The sequence below is a fragment of the Polyodon spathula genome, chromosome 9, assembly GCF_017654505.1.
Source record: "Polyodon spathula isolate WHYD16114869_AA chromosome 9, ASM1765450v1, whole genome shotgun sequence".
NCBI lineage: Eukaryota > Metazoa > Chordata > Actinopteri > Acipenseriformes > Polyodontidae > Polyodon > Polyodon spathula.
This window is the reverse complement of record NC_054542.1, coordinates 12,509,686-12,537,087: the sequence shown is the minus strand read 5'-3', so window position 1 is coordinate 12,537,087 and position 27,402 is coordinate 12,509,686. Positions and strand designations below refer to the sequence as shown.

General features: G+C 35.9%; 1 protein-coding gene across 4 annotated transcripts in view; it reads right to left on the bottom strand.

Moving 5' to 3' along the window:
• Positions 1 to 27,402, bottom strand: part of LOC121320403 (cell adhesion molecule 2-like) — a 641,373-nt gene that overhangs the window by 8,728 nt on the left and 605,243 nt on the right. For 2 of the 4 annotated variants that reach the window (XM_041258693.1, XM_041258694.1), the window contains one exon: positions 16,662 to 16,700. The exons of the other annotated variants lie outside the window; for them this stretch is intronic. In XM_041258693.1, the coding sequence (XP_041114627.1) occupies positions 16,662 to 16,700 (39 nt within the window). The remainder of the gene's footprint in view (positions 1 to 16,661; positions 16,701 to 27,402) is intronic. 4 annotated transcript variants of the gene reach the window in all.

Sequence of the window (27,402 nt, the reverse complement as noted above, 5' to 3'; positions counted from 1 at the left end):
GTATCAGTGGATCACTAGTTTTCTGTCCCTGCCACTTCTTTCTATTTTTAGTAGGGAGCCACTTTAGAACTGTTTGTAGCAGGGTGGAGTCCTAATACAGATCATAAAATAACGAAGGATCACTGCAAACAGGTTTGTTTACCCTTTTTAGCTGGTGCTGCAATAGATTTACTTTTCCCTTAGCGAGTGTGGAAGGGAAACGTGTGGGCCAAGCTTTTCCATGCCACCCCTATCACGTTATACAGATATTAGAGCCAGGAACGCCAAGTTAGTTGAAGCTCGAGGTACTATAGACATTTATTGCAGGTAAATATAATTATTAGGAGGAACCTGGTCTAACATGGGCCTTGGGATTAGACAACACCTGCCTTCTCCTATCCCCTCCTGTCTTTCCTAGATACCTTTTCTCTGCCTTCTCCTTGATTGAGACTGAACAGATACAGAAGCTGCGGTTCTCCCCCTTCCATAAATATCAAGCCCTGCCTAGTTCTTAAAAACCCTTAACACAATATACAAACCTGCATAATTAGTACCAGGCTTTGGAAAATACTGCCTCTTACTATTTACAGTATCACTAACAAATACATAAATTACAAAATAATTTGTTAAATAACCCAGATTTTTAAAGCATAGAGCTTGCGTAGGCGAGCTCCCATTCCCATCCTCGGTGTTACCACTGCAAGCGATTCTCTCTACGCTAGATCAAAGTAAATACTAAGTATTCATTATTATTATTACCATTATTGTCAATAGCAACATCTAATAAATGTAACATTGACATTCACCTGACCATTATCATTATCCATAATGAGGGCCCCCTCACAGTGAGGAACAGTTTAGAAGACATTTAAAATAGGTTTCTTTCTGTGGTTGTATTCATTTTTGATCCATTTACTAGTTCCACTCTCTCTGAAAAGAACTAGAAGAAACTAAAAATACCACCTGTTGTTTCTATCAAGTAGTTTCAATATTGATCTTTGAAGTAAGTAACTTTTCACTGGGATCCAAATCCTTTTGTAATCTTTCAAAGCTGTTGTGCAATATTCCAAAATTCCTTTAAGTAATTAGAGAGAACACATAGTTCATATTTAATTGTGTGTTATTTGTACTTTAATCATGGTTGCCTTATATATATATATATATTTATATTGTATTTTTAGTGTCTGGCTTCACAGACACAGATTATCACTAGAACTATGTTACCTTAAGTTAATTTTAGGTAATACAAAATTATTTGTCTTAACCAGGGTCTGTGAAATTAACCTTTTGTGTTTTACACTTACTAAAACCATACCTACCAACTCTATGGCCCTGTCCACACTAGATAAGCAATCTCGAGAACCGTACTCAAAAACATTTTAATTAATCCAGTTCAAAGCGTCCACAGTAAATTACCATTTCATGTTTAGTCAGAATTAATGCATACAAACACAATTAAAATAGACTGGATACAGTTCGTAGCAGCGCAGAGGACTGTGGGGCTTAATATGACACCATGCACTGTATTTTATGTTTACAACCCGGCAAATATTGAGTCCGTGCCCAAGGCTGACAGTGCTTCTTAACATGAACGTTATGGCTTTGTTTCTTAAAAACATAGGCACGTTTTATCATAATGTGTGCGTTTCATTTCGATCTCCGAAGTTCTCTTTCACTGTAGACAGTGCCCGTTCTTGTGATGCAATCTAGAACCAGACTCGAGACTAGCCCGAGGTGGTCTCGAGTACGATATTAAACGCTGCATAGTGGAGTGGGCAGCCCTGGTCATGGAGACAGTGTTGCCAGAAATTAAAATGCACTTGTAGCCCTGTGGCATCTGCCGCATAAATTAATTAAATATTTCTATATTCTATATTATGTTCATTTCATTTGTTGCTTCCTATGAATGGTTGCTAGGTTACGCCAGAGAGGGAGCTCATTACTTTTTTCTATGGGACTTCTACAGGCTTCTTTTTAAATTGTATTTGTTACTTTGTTTTGAAGCAGATTTTTTGTTTCTTCTGTGTTTTCAATTTGTTCGCTGAATTTATGTCTTTATTTTGATTGGGTTTGAAGCGCTCATTGTCTGTGTGGACATACTATTTGTGTGTTTGTTTGCATTGAAGAATCAGTACATGTATTGTCTGGTTTAAATGACTGATTCATCTCCCTTTAGTATTTTTTCAGTAATTACAACTTTTAAAAAAATCTTGCGTCCTTTTGCGCTACTGACCACGCCTTTCCCCCTTTATTAAATGTTTGAATGCAATTGGTTCAGGGCGGTAAACTTCCCTTAGAGGTTAATGTTTTTTCTAAAGGTGGATGTTATAGCCCAAAGTCAACAAAATACTAGCCCAAAAGTAGCCCAATATTATGTTGTTCAACCAAACCCAAAAGTAACCCAATAAATGTGGTATTTTCCAGTTTCTGGTACATTTATTTTATGGAATAAATCCCAGCTGTGCACAGACATATAGGTATTGCATAACTACAGGTAGCAGAGTGGCCAATTTAGGTTTAATAAGAAAAAAGGTATTGGGGGGAGGGGGGGGGGGGAGTTCAATTTCTTTACATAGTGTAATTTACAGTATAAAATGCATATCAATAAACCTTTGAAATAAAAATAAAATAAAACGTGTCCTCATTTTTTCCGGACTCGGGCCTGGAAAAAACTATAAATGTCTTGTATTTTAACTACAATTTCAAAGTGTTTCAAACTTTAACTATGTACATGTCTGTTCACTTTGTAAAGAGTTCCATTAGCTGTTATGCATACTACTGTCAAATTTGGCAAGCAGCTGTCTAGGAGGCGCCAATGAGGCAGAGGTCAGGCCGTTTCTCTGTAGTCCAAATTGCATGTGCAGTGTGTTTGATAGCAGCTTCAGTCCATTCTGCCTGGACTCTTATCTTTAAGAAACAACATGTGAGAGAACACACTCTCTACAAGCGCGCTTGAAATTGGAAGTGTCAACATCCTGATCGCACCAAATGCCATTTCTTCCAAACAGCGATTGCCACTGCATCAGTGTATTCATACACCTCAATCCAGAAACGACCCACGTTTTCCATTTCGGTGAATTTGCAGGAAGACACGTTTCTCCATTGCGATTCCAACACCTCTGTTGGACACACAAAAAAATACCAGGCAGCTCAGTCACAGCTGGCTTTTGTTTGCCTTTGGGTTTAAAAGCTCCAGTTTCTTGTTCAGTGACAAGGAACCATGTAAATCCAAAGTAAGCACCTGGTTTTCATTGTTAGCTCTGAAGACACCTGGCTTTGCAACAATTTTCAGAGTTGAAATGTACAGCATCTGTAGATCACAAAATATTATGAGTGTATCACTTGATTGTAGCTGGAATATTCTGTTGACTCTTCTAATTTCCTGCAAGAAAGGCTTCAGAAAAATCAGATACAGAAAGTTGGTCTCTCCTTGTACATTTCAGTCAGCAATCTAGCAGAATTGCAATGGTCCACAGAAGCAGCTTGGCCAAAGTGTAATTTCAATTAATCAAACTGTTCAAGAATTCGCTCAACACAATCGTCCATAACGAGCCAACGAGTGCCGCTAGGAGAAATCCGTTTCAGCGGGTGATGTCCATTCAGCTCCTGATACTGTTCCTGTATTCAGACTGGCATTTAGCAGAATGTGCAAACCAGTTGTAGCTTTCTTTGGTCATGTACTTGACATTACTAGAAAGACTTTGCATTGCTTTGTGGTCAACAATGTTGAGCGAGTGGCAAACGCAGCGTACAAGTTGTAGACTAGGCTGTTGTTCCTTTAAAATTGTGAAAACAGAGTGGTTCCTGCCACACATTACAGTTTTTGGTTTTAAGGCCACTAACGTTCAAAAACTGGACGACTGCCTATGCTATGTCATGCATTCTAGCCTGTGATAATTCAGCCATACCAAGGTAGGGGCTGACAAGCTTCTTGCTTGTGCAACTATAGTACTTTATACAAATGCAAAGGAATTTGTGCACTTAAATGTTAGTAGATTCATCTACAAGTAGAAAATATGACGATATACCGACATCATCAAGCAGGTGTTGTTGGAAGTACAGTTCTAAGCGTGAGTTAATTAAAGCAGTACATTTAGTTTTATGCATACAAAAAGCCCGAAATTCTTCCTTAAGAATTTCTCCCAATTCATCAACAGCATTTATCAATGTATTTGTAGCCACGTACATTGCAATTTTGATTTTTCGATGTTTTTGGTCATCTGATATTATCCCTGATCCAGTGTTTGCTGTTGTAAAAGCTGTTATTGACGGTGTATAAGAAGTACAGCGTGCGTGATGTTTATTTGTCCCTGCATATGTTTTCAAGTCATGGTAATGAGTTCTAGTTTGCAGTATTTGCACCCCGCTTTTGATTCATCTGTCATAACAAGGGCGATCCAATCTTTTAACTCTGGTTCAGACTATCATTCTTTCCTGTAGATTTTTTTGTACTGTGACCATTTACCCATTTTGCTTGCAGTTTGGCCTAACTGATCTTTTGTAAACAGGTGTCGACATGTGGTGTTAAGGTGCATTTGAAATGCGAAGCTCAGAATCCAGTGTACTCAACACACTGAGTCACATACGTTATATTCTTAGAGATACTGATGAGGTCTTACAGTTAAAATGTTAGATGCTTAGCAACAGTAGTGAAAACAACAAAGGCGTGTGTTCATGTAGGTCAGTATTTTGAAAAAAATTAGTTAACTTTTAATCCATTCAAAATATACATCATCTTGATGCTTGCACAAAATTTAAAAAACTAGCCCAGAATTTAGATACCTGCCCAAAGCCATTTTTTCCTGCACAATAAAAAAAAAAAAACAAGCCCAACTGGGCATGAAACACCCAATCTGGAAACCCTGCCTGGAGTGCCGGTGTCCCTCCTGGTTTTTGTTCCAACTTTACACTAAATTAATGAAAATGGTCTAATTAAGCTTCTAATAAGCACTTTATTGATCCTTGGTTGATGCTAACCATAATTAGCACTTTTCAGTTGGTTTAAAGGCAACTAATGCTGTTTAAAGGCATAGTGTTCACAGGGCCTATGACTTTAGGCCGTAGACTAAAGCATATTGACCTCAAGGACTAATACTGTATTTATTTATAGTAAATATACAAAAGACACCTAGTTATTCCTGTATACAATGTGTTTATTACCTCAAGAGAAGTTTGGCTGAGTGAGGGATTAATTTGACATAAGACTGGAATAGTTGTGGGAGAAATTCGTAGTTGTAATTAAAAGCACTTTATAAAATTACATTTCAAATCTTAGACTAAGGGACTGAGATGCTGTGATGTTAAGTTTGCCTCTCCTTTCCTTCCCCCTTAACGTTCTATAGATCTACTTCAAAGGACTAGCTATTAGTAACAGAGGTTTGTAAAGATTTAAATTGGTGAATAGTTGCGATTACCAGCTGTGATTAAGTTTACAGTCTGGTCTAAACAAACAAAGCTGATTGTTATCTGTTAATTAAGAATGTTTGTCCAAAAGAACAATATTCGTTTTTCTTCCTATAAAGGGTTAAGAAGTGCAGCACCTGGTGGATATGAGGTGCCATGACTTTCTCCCATGAAATGAATTGTTACCATGAAACAATGAACTAATAGACATTACTGATTTCCTTATTCTAAAAGTTAATTGACAAACAAACCTTTAGAGAGTATAACATTAATGTGTTTAAAAATCTCAGGGTTTTAGATTTACTAAAACTAGAAGATTGAAATGTAACAAATAAGTAGGCTTGCTACTTTTTGATAAAGCTTGTTAAACGTCAAATTCTGAAAGAATATGAGTTCAACTGAAATAAATGAATATACGATAAACATCAGTAAAACTACTTGCAGGATGAAATGAAGCCATCTGCCATGCATTCCAGTGACTGAGTCCAGCTGTGCTTCCAAAAATATTTTTTTAAATGTTTTGTTCTTGCTTGTGTCTATAATTCTTTTACAGTGATTTCTAACTTCTATATTCTTCTGGCTTTTCTGAGCCTTAATAAATGTAATGATTTTTTTTTATTTTTTTTTTTTTTTTTTTATTATTTTATATATATATATATATATATATATATATATATATATATATATATATATATATATATATATATATATATATATATATATATATATGAACTTTTAAATGTTAGTATATTGACTCTTAGTTATTTGACTGGTTAACCTCTCGATATTGAAACTGAAAAGCATATTTTCTATTTTGTTCATAGTTCTGTTGATATATTTGAAAACTGAATAATGGTATTGTAAATTTAATTTTATAAGAATATATATGAATTTATATGAAATTTGTGAAGGATTAAAACCCTAGTTTTATATTTAAATATTAATCACATAATGGAGGCATCACCCTGTATATTAAGAAATTATTATTAACCAATATGTTTGTATATTACCAACATAGTCGGGGGTGGACTAGGATATTGAGGTATGTTAAGCATTATATCTTCATAAATATGCACTACAGTGGGGTGTGGTGATAGAAGGTATAAGACTAGAGTGTTTGGTCTGCCACATTAATATTTAATATTAATGGATTAATTGTAATATTAATAAATAAACTACATTTAAAATGTTCTTAACATAAATGCTAAAATGATATTTTAATTATAATTTCCGGTTATATTTCAAAGTTCTTAATAAAATACAAAAAATATGCTTTCATTTATAAATTCAGGGTTCATTCAAAATACTTGACCAGTGCATTCACAAACAAGATAATTAGATTTTAATCAATTTCCTGATTGATAAATTACATAATTTTAGTGATTTAAGTAAGGCTTTTAATAAACTATATTTTCTATGTTGGTAAATTTAAGAGGTCACAAGTATATCGTTTTTATAACAGTTAGCATATTTTACCAGCGAAGACAATGTATTTTAATTACAATTGGAACCATCTCCATCGTCCACTTGAAGGCAGTATTACTCTATTTTTGACCAGATATCTTATGGAATTCACTTTCGGAGTCACATGTCTTGTAGCTAGGATTTTATTGCTCCAAGTGTGAAGAACATTGTTTGATGCTGATACTTAATATTTAGATTTGAATTTGTTTAACAAAGTCTAAGCTGATTGCTCTTCACAGCAGGAAACTTTTCTAAACAGTTCTCTCAGTTTCTAATACACTTAAGACTGGCTGACCAACACAGCAGGGGATTTTCTCTAAGCAAATTTATCTGGTAATCAATGAGTTTGTCTTTATCTCTTGTTAGAGTCTTCTTCAAAGAATGCCTGGAATCTGGGGGGTCAGATCACTTAAAAACACATATGGCATGCTGGGCTTTAAAAGTTAGACCCATATATTGATAGGAATTGTATTAACAATTATAAATAGTCTTCACAGGGGGACAAGTAATTGCAAATACAGTAGTTTCAGCGTATAGGAACACCTCCTAAGAGAACACTCTGCCTAAGGGAACACCCTGGTTCTGAAACAGATTTTTCCCATTGTAAATGCTCCAGCTAAAAACAGGAACTTTGCTTAAAAGAACACCTTCTTGGCACCAATAGTGATTCATTCACCATGGATACAGTATTGTAAAAAAAACAACTTGTCATTGCGAGTGTCTTGAGGGGCATATTCTGATTTCCACGAGTGCACCTCATCGCTACAAAATGTCCTTTGTCCTTGTGACACACACCCACCAGCTAATTTCATAGTACATGGTGATTTAAGCTTTTTGATTGTGCTTTGCTTTAGTTTTATTAATGTTAGTTTGTCTGCTACTTTATTATCATAGTTGATTAATATACAATTTGCTATTGTTTTGCTTGTAGTTATTCAGTTCATTTCATATGCTGATGCACGTGCATCATGACAAGTAATACACATATGTATTTATTTATTTATTGATTCACATTGTGACTGGTGGCTAACTCTTTCTCAGAGAACACTTCACTTGATTCCCGGGGGGTGTTCTCTTAGCCATAGACTACTGTATTGCACAGAGGTAACATACCCTATTGATATGATACCATGGTATTGAAATGGATTACCAGTGTGAACAGGTTCATACCACTGATGCCAAATTTGAAAAATGTCATCACCTGTGTTTCACTTAGATCAACTGCTGTTGAGATGAGCACAGCCCTTAAAATTGTTTGGTGAAGGAACATACTGTAATATTCTGGGTACTATGGTACTAAAGTGGATAATCACTGTGGAATTTTAATGTGAAATAAAAAATACTATTAGGAACACCCTCTAATTAATAATACCATGGTACAAATTATAATAAAATGAGGAAAACCACTTTAACAACAATAGTAAGCTTTTAGGAGACAATAATCTTCCCAAGCTTTGTATAATTTAATCAAAGTCAAATTCAAATCTGCACTTTATATATATATATATATATATATATATATATATATATATATATATATATATATATATATATATACATAAAAATAATTTGCATACACTGGAAAAAAAAGTTACATCGGTTTAGCCTATCAGTGCTGTGTGCCTTCTGAGCTGCTTCTAGCCTCACTTGTTATAATCCAATATTAATGAATGATCCTTGTAACTACTATGCGTTACCTGAGGCATGCACTCCAGTGTTTTTCTAATTGGATATCTTGAACTGAAACTATTTATGATCTTCATGTGCCAGGCCACTCCATAAATATTCCCAAGGCAAATTTACTGACTGACAACACTTTAATCAAAATGGATAATATGAAAACGAATTTATTAGGCTGTAAAGATTAATATAAGGAGTATGACCCATTTTATTACTCTGTGCTGTTTTGGGGTTCATTATTTCTCTTAGAAATATAGTGGTTTTATAAATGTATGTTTCATCTGTTACAGATAGACAGAATTCATCAGCAGTGCCTCTTAAGAGATAGAAGCGGCACAGTACAAAATTATCAATCGTTCACACTGCAGGACACATTATCTTTTAATAAGGCTGGATACTTTTCTTTCTATGTGATTTAATATTGGAATATGAATGCAGATTTCTGTTTAAATATTTATATTCCAATCCTCCGTCCTAACTTTGCAATTTCCCTCTAATAAATGGTATTTATTCAGCTAATGCTATTCCAATGCATGAGGTTTTGTTGTTTACAAAACATAATTTTCACTTTATTATTAAGACACATTTCACAAGAATTATTTTATTCTATCTGGGGCATAAACAGGAACATATTGTACAAGGCTTATGAAGCATTTAATTACAAGTCTGTAAGTTCCTTTAATATTAATTTTAAAAGCTTCCAAATATCTGATATTTAATTAAAAAAAAACAATTGTTTTTAAAATTGTTTGTATTCAAGGCAGAATGATAAATATATACAGCAATATTTCTGTTGCATATTGCTTATATAACAGCAGAGTCTTTCAATTATAAACATCTAGATACTATGCTGTAAAACAAAGCCCAAGGCAGTATAATGATATATGTATAATATAACCACCATAACATTCTCACAAAGGAAAAAGGCACAGCTTTATTTCACATTTATTTTTAGACAAAATAATTCCTCCCAGGGGAACCATGTAATATGAAACTCAATACCAATTTACTATTACATATATATTTCTTTTCTCACATTGATATTTTAAATGTAAAATATGAATGCCTTATCTCTTCCTTCCTATCATCCAACCTTGATGAGCTGTCAAAAATGATGTGTGTTCTGATTGTTTATTTATGCAGTTTTTTGATTAAATTAGCAGAGTAGACTTATTTTATTGATGGCTCCGAACCACCTGGAAGCCAGACAACTTATAACATTTGTGTTTGGGTCTATTTTGTTCCACATCCCCAACTGGAAATAGTACATACTCCCTTGCCCTTCGGAAAAGTGCATCTGTAACATCAGTCAGTATCTTTGATATAGAAAATGAGGGGCTGCTGTAACTTTTACAGGTACAACTATGGCTTGACTGTGGATTGTTTGTGATTCTAAATCAGACTTAAGCAGATATCACAGCTGTGTTATAGTGCCTATATCCAATCTGTATCTACACATAAGTTGTTTTAGTTAGATCTAGAAATATCTGACAGAGAAGATATATTCTATGTTTAGTGCTGCAGTTGAATTGGAAGCGCTTCGATATCCTCCATTATTGATTACAGCTCAGTAGCCCTGTCAGTGCTCGAGTTTAAGTAAGACACAAGAGGGGGCATGTCTTAATTAACAAGTGTATTTTGGTGTATAAAGTTTTTTGCACCTTTTGAAAATAAGACGTTATCTACAACATAAAACTAATTACGGACTTCAATTGCTGAACAAACTGTAATGCCACTGCATTTTCATTATTATTTGTTTCTTAACAGACCCCTTTATCCAAGGCAACTTAAAGAGACTAGGGTGTGTGAACTAAGCATCAGTTGCAGAGTCACCTACAAGGTTGTCTCATCCGAAAGGCAGAGCACAAGGTTAAATGACTTGTTCAAGGCCCTACAGTGAGTGAGCCAGGATTTGAACCGGGGATCTCCTGGTTACATGCTCTTTTCTTTAACCACAAGACCATACAGCTCATAAAGCACACACCCTGAAATGGCATTACACAACTGTATAGGACTTTTGAAAATAAGTTTGACGCCTGTTTTTCACTTTGCCCTTTCTGAAAGTCATGCTGTAAGTATCAGTAGTGGCTAGCATAATCTTTGACCAAGTGTCAGTATGTTTGCAACGCTTGATGTTGAACTGAAAATTCAAACTGGTATTCAATGTGTTGCAACACCATTTTTAATTGGTGTTAGTTTAATACTATTGCTTACTAATAATTAATTTGATAAAAGCAAACACTTTAGCAACCTATAAAACTATCAAACCCTAAATGCGTATATAGTGAGTGTAGTTATAAATAAATTAAACATTGCTTTTTGATTGGTTAAGAAGTATTTAAGTTAAAATATTAAAATGTGAATAATTTTGGATCATGGGTTAATTATTCCTTTGTTCATTTGAGTCACCAATCAAAAAGTTTGGGAAACACCGATATATAGAAGATATGTTATGAAAAAGCATGAACTATAATGGATGGTGGATGCGATGACAACAAACAAGCTTTTGGTCCAGTTTGGTATTCTTCTGCTGCTTATCGCCCATGACATAGATACCATAATTCATGTTTTTTCAGGACATCTCTTGTTTATACCATGAATGCTTACATCAGTAAGAACATGCTGTATATACATATTTAATTTAGTTTTAAACACATGCCATCACACTAGTTCGTCTGTGAAGGATTACATTTAAATAATAGTATTTTTTATTGTAATGCAGCTTAGGACATCACTGCACTGAAGACTGAAGTCATTCTGTTATACACATACTGGGTTTTTTTAGAATTGTGGAAAACTCTGTTAAAACCTGGTTCATACAGCACCTTTGCTGCAGATGAATGCAGTACGTCGGCTCAGAGAGTTAAAAGCTGTGCAGCTTCACTATTAGCTGTATGAGACACATCGTGTCGCAGCCCTTTTGACTGCGCAAAGTGGTCGCAGCTTTTGTTCATATAAATCAGGGGTCGTCAACATTTCAATCACAAGCTACTGGTAGCTCTCCGGTGGTTTAAAAGTTGCTCCTGACAAGTACACACATACAGTATTTGTGTGTGTGTGTTACTTCATAGTAAACAATACAGGCCTATCGTAGTGGTTTTGGAATCTTATGATTAGTTATCGAATTGGATTGCATGCACAGTTATTATTTTATGTATTTAAAAAAAAAAAGGTCTGTCACTACATATCGGTTCAGCGTGAATCATGGATCGAGAAGCAGGTTTGTCCAAAAAGTGACAAAAACCTTACTATTTCCACAAAGAGTGGGAAAACAAGAATTTTTGTTTACAAGAGTAAAAGACAAGTGCATTTGCCTGATTTGTGGTGCGGGAGTTCAGTTAGAAAAAATAGCAATGTTGATAGGCACTGCGCAACAGTACATAAAGATTTTGAAAAAACATTTCCTGCAGGAAGCAATCTCAGAGTCAAAAAAGTAAGTGAACTAAAGCTAACTTTGCAGAAACATTGGTGATTTTTTTACCAAACCAGTGAAAAAAGCAAATGCCTTTTAACAAGTTGCTTTCTTTCTAGCAAAATACAAGACAGCATTTACAGACGGTGCTTTAGTAAAGGGCGCAATTACTGTCAAGACTAAATCGTTATTCAAAGATTTAAAAAACAAGTCAGAAATAATGTCTGCTATACAATTACGCTTGAAAGTTTGTGAATGCCTTGTGTAATTCTAGAAATTTCAAGTTTTTGCTATGAAATCCTTGTTTAACCAGTTTACTTTACCAAAAGAATTGGGTTTATATTTACAAATTCCATGTGTTTTTTTAGAGACATTGATGCATGTTGTAGAATAAAGACAGGTAAATAAAAATCAGTGCATGTGCAAAAATAAATGAACCTCAAGTTGATTTAGCTCTACTTAAATAACTAATCCAGAATACACTGTAGCATTAGCTTTACTGCATCTCAGACCTGCACTTGTAGATGAGAAGAATCAATCCCAAGATTCATGTCTTTTAGAATTCTCCTTAAGGCACATTTTTCATTCAGCATACCTGTCGGACTGGGAGAGGGGTGTTGATGGCTCCATAGCTGCTACTTCTCTTTATATTTCAAACAATTTCACACCTTAAAATGGCTTGACCTTCAGTGGTATCATGCAAAGCTATCAGGTTTTTCTAGGCTGGTGAAGGTGCAATGTATGAACATTTGCAGAATATAGATAGATAACTGTGCATTTTCTTACTGGAAATATGACTTATTCAAGAAAATGTAAGCCCAACAATAGTGTTTTAACAATGAACCTTTCATTCAGGGTGCCAGAAGTCATAGCCAATGTCTGGTCTCCATTTAGTTTAACAGTTCATTTGCTCTTTACAATTTAATAAAGTATATTCTTAAATGAAAATAAACTGTATTTTACTCAATTATTAAAGTGAACATGTTAAACTCTCTTACATGTTTATAAGAAATAATTATATGATTATGAATGGGGCCAAGGAAAATTCACTGATAATTTAAATGAGAGCTGCTCATCTGTAATTAAGCGTAACTCTGAATGGAGTAAGTCATGATTCAATGCATGTTAACTGCACATTAATTAGGGTCCTAAAAGCTGCAGATTTCAGTTTAGACTCAACCAAGGCCATACTATTAACAAGTATCTATGATTTGGAGCTGAACATTTAAAGGGTGTCTCAAAATTATATCCCTGTGAAAATGTATAGATTGATGTAAGAAATATCATGCTATACAAATGGAACACGTAGGCTTTTTCTAATAAACACGCACCCTGTGCATGTTATTCTGTTTCAGTTAAGTGGCAGAAGCTCTTATTGTTTCATCAGCCATTTGTTCTTTTCCAAGTTCTGCTTTCAATATGGTTAAGTATTTTCATAAACTCTGGTTATGTTAAAATATCTTTATAACCAGTTCAATCTTCTGCCTAATTATAATTGACAGACATGTGAATATTGCTGAATGGTGACTAAATAAATATGCTTGTTAATACCAAAAAAGGTGTTAGAACCTCACCGCATTTGTCATTGGATTACTCAAGGATGGTGGCAGGTGTTTATTGGTAGAATGCATCACAGGATGTAGCTTTCCACTTCCTATATGGTAATATAAGGGTAATATATGGTAATATAACGATATTTTCAGGGCGCAGAAGGTAGAGGGAGAAAAAACTGCCTCACAGAAAGCCATGGGTGAGAAAAACCATCTGCTGCACAAAAAGCCATGGTAGCATAGACCACCATCTGTGTCGCCTTGGAGCTCGCAAACCACCAGTTGAGACCTGTAAATTGACCTGTAGCTCTGTTGTGCAGAAATGCCATCTCTGTACCAAGTCAGCTCAGAAACACTATCAACTGACTCCTGTTGTAAACTGCACGTATTGCATTTGATTTGCTTTTCTTACAATTTCATAAACAGAGTGTAATCATTAAAAATCTGTGTTTGTGAATGCTATTTTTGTATCCAATCATATTACTTCCCTATAGATTCTTTGGCAAGGAATTAATATCTGGCTTTCACTACCAGAACAGTTTTTTGTATCTCTTGTGCTGCACTTGCAAACACATGTCGCTCCAAAATATTGTTTTTATCTACTTCATCACACAGGCGAGGCTGTTTCTGGTTTGAATTGACCATATTTGAGTAGCATTCATTGTGTATCTTCCATTACTGGCATAATTTACCTTTTTTGGTTACAATACTATTCCCTATCATGAATCATTTAAACTCACAAAGAAATGTTGTGGTGAATATTCAACTTAAGGGATTGTGTGACAGGTACTGGTGAAGCCCCAAGAACAAGAGGCCCAGAAAATCCATCAAAACCTGGCTAAAAACATTACTTGGCATTATCACTGGCTCTGTTGAAATGTAATGAATGTCAAAATGTTCCATTGTTTTATTCTACTTTTGCTTTATGTTAAGCTGTTCTAATAATTCTTACAGTTGTTTAATGTGACACATCATCAATAACTGCAAAATATGGCACAGCAAAAGGCTTACATAGATGTCGATTTTTGTTTGAACTTTAGTTTTCTTTTGGAAAAGGACTGGAGCTGCGTTCTCTGATGTGTAACAGGTCGAGTTATCCATAGCATATATTGTTTTTAAATAATAACTATACAATGGTGACTTACAGTTATCAGAGTAATGCTTTCATACATATCTGCCTGTCTGATTTGTTTTTTTAGTTTCTACATTTAATTAAAAACTGACAGTAATTCTAAAATTAATTGAGTTTACAACATACACTACATGCAAACAAATACAGTTTAACCAATATATTTATAGACAACTTTTATAAATAAGCTAGAAGTGAAAAATCATTGCTCATGTATTCCCATAGCTTTCATTAGTCCAAATTATACTTTGATTAGGTCTTGTTGGCAAAATATCAGCATCAGCTTTTCAATTATGTGTTTAGTAAACATAAATCTATCAGGGTAGACTATGGAGAAAAAAAAAAAACTTACTAGAATAACCGCCACCATCACAAACATGTAACAAAAACAATTTCTACATATTTGAAATGTATAGCTTTTCATCCCAGAATAATACATGTGTAATATTTGGCTTATAATTTAGCTTGCTCTTTATCTATATTAAGTATATTTATATCAAGTGGAGAAAGTATGTGGGTGATTTTTCAATAAAAATACATCCCTTAATCCAGCTTCAAGCAAACAATTTCACTGTGTAACAATTTTTTTTTTTTTTTATTTTTTGTTCCTGGGTAGTAAGTGTTATTTCCTAATTGCTTATGCCTCAAAAGTATAGAAAATGGCTATTATTCCCCACAAACTTTGCTTTTGTGACCAGGACAGTGATATTTCGAAATATCACTATTTCCAATGCGAAAATGGGAGCTTTTGTGTCTTTTCGTTCACATAAAGTCAGAACAAAACAACATATGAATCCAAATTAACACGTATTTATACTAAAGTAATACAAAAATGACTACAAAAGATTTAGAAGTGAGTAGTTTTTCGAGATTTACGATTATACTGTAAATACAATGTTCATCTGTCCCAACTGCCCATCTACAGTATGGCACTTGTGGATTGAATTTATGCAATTTCTGTGAAGTGGTATGCAATCTGTGGATTATTTTAAATTGTCTTTCCATTATTTGGTTAAATGTTAGATTAAAGTTTATCCAGCATGTACCCCTGTGATTTTAGGAACATGTATGATATTTCAGTGGCACACAATGGAACTGGTGGTTATGCTTGCATGTTAAAGCCTTTTGATACTATATAAAATGTGGAGTAAAATTATTGTTATTATTTTTTCTATGCTTTTCTTGTAAAAACAAAAGCAAATATTTATATCAAATAATGTATTAAAATATATTGGCATCAGACTCCTGTAATCTCTCCTGTGTGCACTGCTAAGATCATAAATTATTTTTTATCAACTATAAGAGCAACTTATCAAAGAAAATAATACACAGTTTGCTTACTGCACAGGAGTGCGGCTTAATTTGTGGAACTGGAAAATGGAGCCCACTGTGGTTTGACAGCTGTAATGATAATTGCATGCTAATTATCTATAATTAAACTATATCTCATTTACATATTTTCTACTCTGAAAGCATAATTAATAAGATACAACATTTTCCCCCGCAAGAGATCAGGCGCTTGGACACTCTACGATCTTTTACTGTCTTCTGTCTTCTTTTTGGGGGTCCAACCCCCACAGATACTTATACTTATATATATATATATATATATATATATATATATATATATATATATATATATATATATATAAAATTATAGATAGTTAAAGAAACAACAAAAAAAAAACCTGCAGAAACCAATCCTGAAGGAAATAAAGTGCAGTAAAATGTACAGCAAACCAGTATCTGCATTGCACATTCAATATAAACATTTACACCACACTAGTGTTTATAGACACTTTAAGGGGGATAGTAATAATAACGTTTTGTTTATAACGCCTTTTATAATTATAACCTCTTCTGACCTCCACCTCATTATACGCAGAGTAAGTTGTTCTGCCTAGCCTGAAATATGTTTGCAGGAATGTCATGTGATCATGCAGTGGTGAGCCTATATGCAAATAGTTTACCAGTGTTATGTTATGCATTATCCATGGCCTTCTTGATATGGTCCAGGTCTGACAAAGCAGACAAAAATATTTACCTTTTTCAGGGGCTGGCAATTCTTTAGATGTTTTCATGGCTGCAGGCATGGCAGGCAAGGAAAAGATGATGAAAACAACAGATAAAAACAAAAGCAGATGAAAACAAATAAATAACATGGTGTTATACAGATGCGTGGTCTGCAACAATGAATATGTTTTAGAAGTTGAATTTAGAGTTGGATTCCTCATTCATAGTACATTGTCCTTTATCAAACAGAGAAAATAGGGCAAAACGCCAAGATTTTTGTTCAGACATGGAAAAGCCAGTTGTGTAAAAAGCAAAATTCAGCTTAATACCTGATGATTTCAAAATACCACAGCACATCCCTTCCCAATTTATTCGACTACATAGTTTCAGTGTTTGGTGACCTATAGGAACTAGATTGATCATCCCCAGTTATGCCACAGACCATGTACTTTTCAAATCTCTATTTCCTGTTTGATCAGCTACAGTGAAATCTTTTTCAGAACATACTGTTAATTCCATTTGTTATTTTGAGCTTTATCTAATCCTTAGCTCTAGAATGTGTTTCTTTAGTTAGCAGTGGGCAAGTTAGCACCAGAGTAAAATGTGGCTTTATTAGCAGTATGGTGTAACAGATTCTACTACCGCAACAACCTTGCTCCTGTGATATCAGGATCAAATACATTATCACATGTATACTAAAATCATAAATAGAAGTTAATGCAGCGTTTATAACATTGAGTATTGCAAGGCTCTTTTTTCTGGTATTTTTTTGGTGTTTTTTCTCGATCGCAGCTTGTGCAAAATGTGGCTGCCAGAGTTTTAATTAGAAGAAAGAAGTATGAACACATTAACCCTGTGTTAGCAGCCTTATATTGGCTTCATGTATGGTTTAGGGTTTATTTCAAGCTTCTAACTTATAATGTTTTAAATAGACATGTTGTATTTTTCTACTCTTATGAGCATCAACAATTTACTCAAAGCCTTCACCAGTGTTTTCTACTATTATAACAACCTTGAGTGAAAAGGTGTGGTATCCGGAGCATAATCAACAAGTACAGAGAAACAATATCTTTAATTGACAAACCCATGACTGGAAGACCCAAAAAGCTGTCTAACAAGGATGAGCAATACTTGAAGATAATATCCTTAAAGAATAGAATCAAGACAAGCATTGAATTGACAACAGAACTGGCAGAAGGCAAAGGTGTCACCCATCCACCAATAGTCCAAAGCACCTTTGACCATTGTTCCATAGTCCAATTTCTGTGTTCTTGTGCATATTTTAGCCTTTTAGTCTTGTACCCCTTTCTTAACAGAGGTATTCTTACTGCAATACATACTTTAAGTCCTGATTTCAAGAGGGACCTTCATCATCCATCACTCCCGCACCTGCACCCCCTCAAAACCCAATGAACGACCTCCCTCCACAAAAATGGAGAACAAGGTTGACCCCAGCAAGGTTAGAACAGGGGATCCCTCTCCAGTCTGCTACCATTGCCATGAAGTTGGTCACATCACCTGGAACTGCCTGGTCCCATTGTCCCTTATTGATACCCCTTTTGAGAGAATTGAGATAACATAGTGGGTCCATTGAGTTCATCTGACTCTGGATATACGTATATTTTAGTAGTGGTGAACTATGCAACAAGATCTGATTGAGATCCACTTGCGCATCGGCAATCGCCAGTTAGTTCCGATAATGGCAAGAGTAGGGATCCCCAAAGAAATTCTAACTTATCAAGGAACTAACTTTATGTCACAATGTTTGAATGAAGTCCAGTGTTTACAGACAAACTGGTGGAACACTTTAATTAGACCTTGAACCAGATGCTGAGGTATTTTGTCAACCAAGAACAGATAAATTGGACCAAACTTCTTCCCTACCTCCACAGAGTTCAACTGGGTTTTCTATCTTTGAGCTGCTGTATGGAAGACAACCCCAAGGTATCCTTAATCTTGTAAGAGAGGGGTGGGAATACCAAACTAACAGTTCCAAAAATGTAGTGAAATATGTACTACTTCTGAGAGAGTGCCTGGAATTGATTGGTCGTCTGGCACACGAGAATCTAAAACTGCCTCAGCATTGCCAGGAGCAGCAGTACAACAAACAAGCAAGAATTTGGACCTTGAGAGAAGGTACTGTTGCTACTTACCACTTCAGAATTAAATTGTTTGCTAAATGACAGGGACAAAAATGAGGTGATGCGGGGAATTTGTAAAGTAAGAGGGAAGCCCTGTTTGTAGCTAATGACTACATAGAAGATTTTGGTCCCAATGTCAATCCATTTAAAATAATTAACATTCCAAACAGTTACTTCCTGATCAGAAGCAAGAGCTACAAGAACTGATGAAAAGGTTTGGTGAGGTTTTTTCTGACGTACCCAGTAGAGCGAATGTTATTAAACATGCTGATATTACTCCATCAGGTGTCAAGGTCAGGAAGAGACCATACCATAACCTGGAAAGTCACCAGGATGAAGTCTGCAAGGAGGTGGGGGCTATGCTGGAGCTAGGAGTCATTCAGCCTTTCCGGAGTGAGTAGAGCAGTCCTATAGTGATGCTGCGTAAAAAGGACGACATGGCATCTCGACTTTGGATCTGACGGATACTTTCAGATTCCATTCACTCATAGCTCACAACAGAAACCTTTTTTCTCTACCCATATGGCCTGTTCCATTTCCAGACCATGCCGTTTGGACTGCATGGAGCCCCAGCAACCTTCCAAAGTCTAATAAACCAGGTCCTCTACCCCCATCAGACATATGCAGCCCAGTATATTGATTATGTGGTAGTTTTAGCTCTACCTGGAGAGAGCATATTGTTAGACTTTCGGACGTCCTACTGTCTGAGGGAAGCGAAGCTGGCAGCTAATCTGGGTAAGTGTGCATTTGGCAAGAAAGAGACCCAATATCTTGGCTACATCATGGGTAACGGTTAGGTAAAACCAGTAGCCTCTAAAGTCCAGGCTTTAGTGGAGGTGGTAATCCTGAAAACCAAGTCATAGGTGAGATCACTACTGGGGTTAGCGGGCTATTACCGCCACTTTAACCCAGATAATTCCAGTATAATTAACCCCCTGGTTGATCTCACCAAGAACAACGCACCAAATTTAGTGAAGTGAACAGGGGAATGTCAGGGGCCTTTGCTATGATTAAGATGAAATTCCGCCAAGCTCTAATTACACAAGATTTCAGTAAAGAGTTCTTCAGACATTGGTCTGGGGGTGGTCCTGTCCCAAAAAGTTGACATCCCATTGTGTACCTGAGCAATAAAATGCTCCCCAGAGAAAGGAACTACTCTGTCATTGAGAGTGTTTGGCCATCAAATGGGCTACATACACTCGTCACAATTAGCTCATTATGGACCACGCCCCTTTTTAGTGGTTAAATTTGATGAGGGACACGAACACCCAGGTGGTATCTGGCGCTGTAACCCTTTACCTTCTAGGTGAAGTATCTTTCAGGAAAGACCACCAAAATACAGATTTTTTTTTTTTCTCAGGAGTGAACACCATCTGGGATTAGGGTTAGCCGAGTGTTCCTTAGGCACCATTCTGAGGGGGGGGGGGTATGTGATGAGGAGGGAGGGGATGCAGCTACGCGAGTACAGCCCTTACACTGAAACTAATGTGCCGGAGCCCAGTTGCTGTTTTGTGTACAGAGTTTGAGTAGGACTGGGAGCTGTCACCACTGAGCCAGCACATACAACAGGGAGCACCATTACCTCTGCACAGCACAGCACAAGCACGAGCACAGCCAACACCCCAGAGCACTTTTACATGCACAATCGTGGAATTGCTGGGTTGGGGTTGTTTGTGTATTCTTTAGTATAGATTGTTGGTATAGGGGGTGGATTTATTATTTTTTTTCTTAAATATGGACATTTTAGAAAACTGTACTTGCTGTTTGGACATTCACTCCTTCCTCCCCACACCATTCACCCCCTAACACACAATGAGGTATGGGTTTCTAAACTGTAATTGCCCATGCAGTGCAATAGTAATTGCATTGCACACATACAACCAGTGTTAAAATGCAGCAGAACTACAAAAAAGATGAGCAATTGGATACATTATATTTGTAATCAAAGTACAGTTACATTGTAACTACAAAAACGTGTGTAAATAATGTATATTTACAGTGTAATTAGTGTAAATGTTAGAAACACAATACAATGTGTAACCAAAGATTCTATTGATAACTATTTTGGGTTAGCAAAGGTATTTGTGTACACCACTAGATCCGATGATAATCTGTTCTGAACTTCTTGATTCTTTTGTTATGCAGAGAGGACTGTTTGCAATACAGACACCAAAAAATAATAACTTGATTAGAAAAGGATTCTACTGTGTTATACTCTTATGAAAAATATTTACTGACAATACATTGTAAGACGTCTGACCAATAATGTTTGACATGCAGATGATTTTAAATAATGAATCAATATACATGTTTTAAAAAGTAAACTACTAGTTACTAATCATTGGTGGTCACTGTGGCAGGGGAAAGGAGGCCCTGTAGATGTAAATAGTGTGTGGGGGAATGTAAGGAGTGGGAGTTTAGGTGAATGACTGTAAGTATTTGGATAACACTTTTTTTTGTCAGTGACATGGCCAAGCTGTAATAATGGCAGCTGCAAAAAAAAAAAAAAAAAAAACTACAAGCCATGTCTATCTACATGGTTGTGATAAAAAGCATGACAAATATTACTGTATGTATTGATATGGCTTTGGTTTAAGTGACATTAGAAAGCATGCGTATTCTAAGCTCTGCATAGATCAATGGCCATCGGGGCTGATGCTAAACGAAAACCAGAGACAGTTGCATTTTACAACACAACGAAGTACGGTGTGGATATACTGGATGAAATGGCACGGCTGTATTCTGTCAAAGGGGGTCTTCGCTGGTAGCCTGTGGCTGTTTTTTATGTTTTGTACCTGGCAGCCATCAATGCTTTGGTTTTGCACAAGCAATGCACCGGCAATACAATCACTCAGAGGGACTTCATTTTGCAGCTAGCCCTGGAGCTACAGCAGAAACATTTTGATAAGAGACAAGAAAATTGGTTGGCAAATGCCCCACACCTTCAGCCAGCGCTGCGCCCACTGGCACACGGAATAAAAGACAATGCCAGGTTGCAAAATGCAATAAAAACAGAACATTTGGTGTCTGCGTCCGTTGTGAAAAGGCAAAGTCTGTGGCAAATGCACTGGTACAGTTGAAAAGCTTGTTTTCTGCGTAGGTTGTACTGAGAAAGCTGTAATAGAACTCTGAACAGACAGATAGCTGTTGAACTCTGTTTCACCCAAAGCGCTTTTACGTTGCATAAGTTATGTTACATTTTAGTTTATTGCTATTTTTATAACTAGTTATTTATGTTTTTTAATTGTATATGTACATACAGCTTTCTACACCTGTTTACACACGTTTATTGCATAAAGTTTATTTTATTACAGTTTTTCATGTTTATGAATGTGCTCTTTTTGAAAAAAATAAGAAAAAAGTTTAAATTTCAATGTAAATACGGAGTGTCTCCTCTGAAAAAATGTTATGTATGATGTTCATAAATAAAAATATTAAGTTTTATCTGATTGTTTGTTTTTCAATTTCGATGTCCTATAAGTTCAATCTATCTATTTCAATTTAGCATAGCAAGTAAATTAAAAAATAAATAAAAATCGAACTACTGTTTGCTGTAAGCTGCAATACAGTAACCACAACAGCAATAGCAACTAGTTTCCAGGTTGAAATCAAACAACTGGATGCAGACAGATTACTTTTCACAACTTTACTTCAGTATATCACAGTAACAACACAGGCAAGGATACTCTCTTCTATAAAAAAAACAACACAGGAGGATTTCAATAAACTTTATGAACACGCTGTGAACAAGTTACTGAACAAACAGTATGTTCTGCATTAACACATGTATTCTACTAGATACTGCAATTTTTATTGCCGGTGTCATAGGGAAAAAGTAGACTGGGGAAAAAGTAGATCACGCAAGCGCAGCAAGGTAAAAGGAAGGTGCGGCTGCTATTTGATTAAAGGGGAAGTTAACTGCACTCAACATTTTCTGTCTGATTATTTTATTTGCCAGATCGTATGGTAATGTGTTCACACACCTCTTTCTTGGTTTTATTTATTTATTTATTTTTGGTCTGTAAAATATGTGTGATGCAAAGTTTTCTGTTATGTCTCTATACTCGGACTAAAGTGTTAAATGTTTGTCAACGTTTTCTGCCGGTGCGTGTTTAAAAATGTCACTGTTAGTCAGATGTAGGCTGTAGTTGATGTGTGATCGCAAAGATGTATTTACTGTATATTATTAAAAGGCTTCACATGTAAAAATGTTTTCAATATTTAATCGAAATTAAAAATAGCTTTAATTTTTCTATACAATCATTATATAAGACTGTATACATATATGACATATATATCATACTCATACTATATATATATATATATATATATATATATATATATATATATATATATATATATATATATATATATATATATATATTATATACACACAGCGCTGTGAAAAAATATTTGCCACCTGTATTTTTGCATATTTCTGACATTGAATGTTATCAGATCTTCAACCAAAATCTAATATTAGATAAAAGGGACCCTAAGTGAACAAATAACACAAAATTTTGATACTTATTTCATTTATTTATTTAAGAAAGTTATGGAACACCCAATGCCCGTGTGAAAAAGTAATCACCCCCTTAGACTCAGTAACTGGTTACGCCAGCTTTAGCAACAATAATTGCAACCAAATGCTTCCTGTAGTTATTGATCAGTCTCTTACAGCACCGTGGAGGAATTCTGGCCCACTCCTTCATGCACAACTGCTTCAACTCAGTGACACTTGTGGGTTTTCAAGCATAAACTGTTAGTTTCAAGACCTGCCACAACATCTCAATGGGGTTTAGGTCTGGACTTTGACTAGGCCATTCCAAAGTTTCTTGTTCTTCAACCATTCAGATGTAGACTTGCTTGTTTGTTTCAGATCATTGTCTTGCTGCATGAGCCAGCTGTGCTTCAGATGGCCTGACATTCTCCTGTAGTCTTCTCTGATACAGAGCAGAATTCATGGTTCCTTCAATGATGGCAAGTCATCCAGGTCCTGATGCATCAAAGCATCCCCAAATCATGACACTACCACCACCATGCTTGGTATGAGGTTCTTACTGTGGAATGCAATGTTTGGTTTTCGCCAGATATAACGGGGCCCATGTTGGCCAAAAAGTTCCACTTTTGAGTCATCTGTCCATAGAACATTGTTCCAGAACTCTTGAGGATCACCCAGGCGCTGGTAAACTTGAGACGAGCATACTATATGACTTTTTTCTCATCTATCTTGGTTGATATTGAACTACAGGAATTTAAATATCTATCAAAAACTTTGAGTTGCAATAACGTTTGTTAAACAGACATACAAATTACACTTACAAACTTAATTTTAAATAATGTATTTATTGTTAATGTATATTACAGCATTCTCTTATCTATCATTATGCTGTCAAATACCTAAGATCTACTTATTTATGAAAATGTATACTTACAAAATCCATTTAAAAGTATCTATTTTTTGTTAATATATCCAATCTACTTCCCTGGGCTCGATCTACTAATTCCCCAGATGCAGCACTAGTACAGCAATCTATGTGTAAACCTTAGAAACAGTGGAACCTCCCCTTTAAATTCTAGTCTGCGATCCACTAATTTCCCCAGTCTACTTTTTCCCCAGGACACCGGTACTAAAACATTTTTTTTTAGGACCTAACGGTAACTTAAACACTGAAACTTACACAAATTACAAAAAAAAAAAAAAAAAGTTAGCAGTGTTTTTTTTTTAGAGATAGCTAAAAACAAACACTTCCCTTTCAATTCAAAGACGACCACCAACCAATACTTTTGAGATATGCCTGCCTTAGGTAGGAATTCACTAAGCATTGTATGTCAGAACTGCCGATAGGCCCCTCCGTGGAGTGACATCCTCGGTCCTGCCTACTGAGGGAATAAATAGTCGCTCTGTGGAGTTCACTTCCTCTTTTGCCTCTCACCTCTGAGTCGATTGCAATTTCCTTGCATTCGTGCTGAGAGCCGGCTTGCCACTCTCATGGAATCAGCAGCTCAATTTTTCCTCCTTCTTCGCGGTCTGCTTTGCTTGTGGCGCAGACCAACCTTTATCAGCTATTAGTTGTATGAGTGTGACTGCCACTGCAGTATTGGTATCTGCATGTGTTGTCTTTCAACCTACACATTCAGGGAGAACACCATTCCTCCGCCAGGGTTTGGCTTGCCGTCCCCACCATTGACTGACTCTGCTGGCTGTCAGTCGCGCAGCTCAGCCAAAATAAACAACAGTCAGTCAGCCGTGTGTTCCTCCACCAGGCCTTTGCTCTAGACTGCCCCGCTGTCGAGTAGACTTCGCCGGCTGCCTCGGCCCGCCCACTTCGTTGCATTGGGCCTTCAAAAAAAAAAAGTTTGTTCTCCCTTCTGTTTTTTCCTCAACTAACTGAGCTCTTACCTGCCACAGCTTCGGCCTGTGTGTTTCCCCTGGTCCATGCTGCGTGCTGACCAGGTGGCTGTCTACACGCAGTTAGGGTAGGCACAACTGCATTAGCTGCCACCCGGTACCTCGGTACACACTCAGCTACTGTAGTATCGACTACATATAATGAGGCCGGCCTACCCCCACCTGAGAAGGCTGCACATTCTACCAGAGGGGTGGCTATGTTATAGGTGCTCTTTTGAGGAGCCTCGTTGAATGATATTTGTTCTGCGGCTAGCTGGGCTACTCCGTATGCATTCACCAGGTTCTACCAAATCAGTGTGGTAGATCCCTCCACGCCTTCATTAGGCACAGGGGCATGCTTGCACCACCAACACTAGTTATCCAAAATTGAATAACAAAGCACGATTAAAAACAAAAAACAGCAGTGTCATCTGATACTGTTGAAGGTCTTGTGAGGAAGGGTCTGCATTGTGCTGTGTCATGATAAAAATGGCCAGTAATATTTTAATTTAAAATTTTATGAACAAACTAAGAATTACAAGGAGTATAACAATCAAATAAAGAAAAACTGCATTTTTAGTGGCAATTTTCAATTCAACATATATAAATTGTTCTTTTTTAATAATGCATTTTTGGTTTTATTTTAAAAAAAAGTTATCTGGAACCAATTTTTTCTAACTTGTTTGAGGCAGAAGAATGTTTAATAAAAATAACCTTTTTGTTAATTAAAAAAAGTTTTTTGTTTATTTTTCAGTTTAGTCAGTTAACCTATTTGATGTGCAATAAGGCACTTCAGCATGTGTGATATACTCCAATATCACCATGCCACAAGCTGTTGAAGCCACTTGCCTTAGCCTTGTGGTTGCAACGCACCTGGGCTGTAGTCATATTGTACTGTGTCACACACCATGTCATGCCTTATTGCTTACACACACACACACACACACACACACACACACACACACATATATATATATATATATATATATATATATATATATATATATATATATATATATATATATACACACACAGTATATATAATTAGAGGTCTACTTAAATCGCGGTAAATTTACATATTGTTCACGGGTAGGTTGCAGAATAAAATTATGATTTTGTAGACATTTCACAGACCTGTTTAAACATTAAATAAATCTAAGTAGACAGTATTTCAGAACACTGTAAAGCCTAAAAATACTGGTGCTTGCTTCCTTACTAAAACAGAGTGCTGTCATTTGTTAAAGGCATGCATGCACCATCCCCCTGCAGTTGACTTGCCCATACATGAGATTGCACGTTCTGCATCCACTAATTGGTTGGAAGTTAAGGCAAAGCTTTGCCAAGTTATATAAATGTGGAAATCGATAAGAAACAGCCCCAAAACTCATTTACCCAACGGCATCTGGCATACATTAATAAAGGAATGTATGCAGCACGTTCGCTGTCATGTTATTTGTCCCATACAATAATTAATTGTATTAGTACCGAGTCAAAACATAGAGAATGTCGCTATTTGGGTCTAAAATTCCAACTGCGAAAAAATAAGCAGCAAGTTGAAGCGAGGTGGCTGTGCTAGATCGTTTTAGTACTAATTTAACTTGCAGACAGGAATATTTTTTTTCTAGGCTGACTTTCCAGTTTGGTTTCTGAAAGCTGTTTATTTTACGTTCTGTTCAGCAGCCTCTGTAGTAGCCGTTTAATGTGTGACTCTGAAGCTAAATAGCGATCGATCGTATTTTCTCCAAAGACACATTAAGATATGCAAAACAATTATCTCAGTCTGCATGTAGTTTCTTTGGGAAATATCTTGAAACCATCATCAGCCAAAATATACTTTGCTTTTTTTTGTTGTCCATTTCGATTATTTTACCTCCAACGCTGAAAACTAGATTTTTATAAATCAAAACAATGCAGCACCACCTTTTGTCCCACCCCCTACTGCACAGTACAGGTCACAGAAAAGCAGTATAGACGCACTGATAGGCTGATTAAAACTTTGTTGTCATTGGAATAGTAAACAACAACATTAACTGCTTTAGAGAAATATTTTTGGAAATGTTATTTGTGGACATTTTTTGTTTGTTTGTTTTTTGCTTAAGTGCAATGCACACAGGACGACGAAGGAATAAAAAAGGGCTTCTACAGAAGGAAGATACATAGTTTCTGTCGCTTGCATTGTGCAGTAGTTCATTTAAACCAGGTTTCTTTTTTTTCCCTCTCCATACTTGTTTGTATGCATC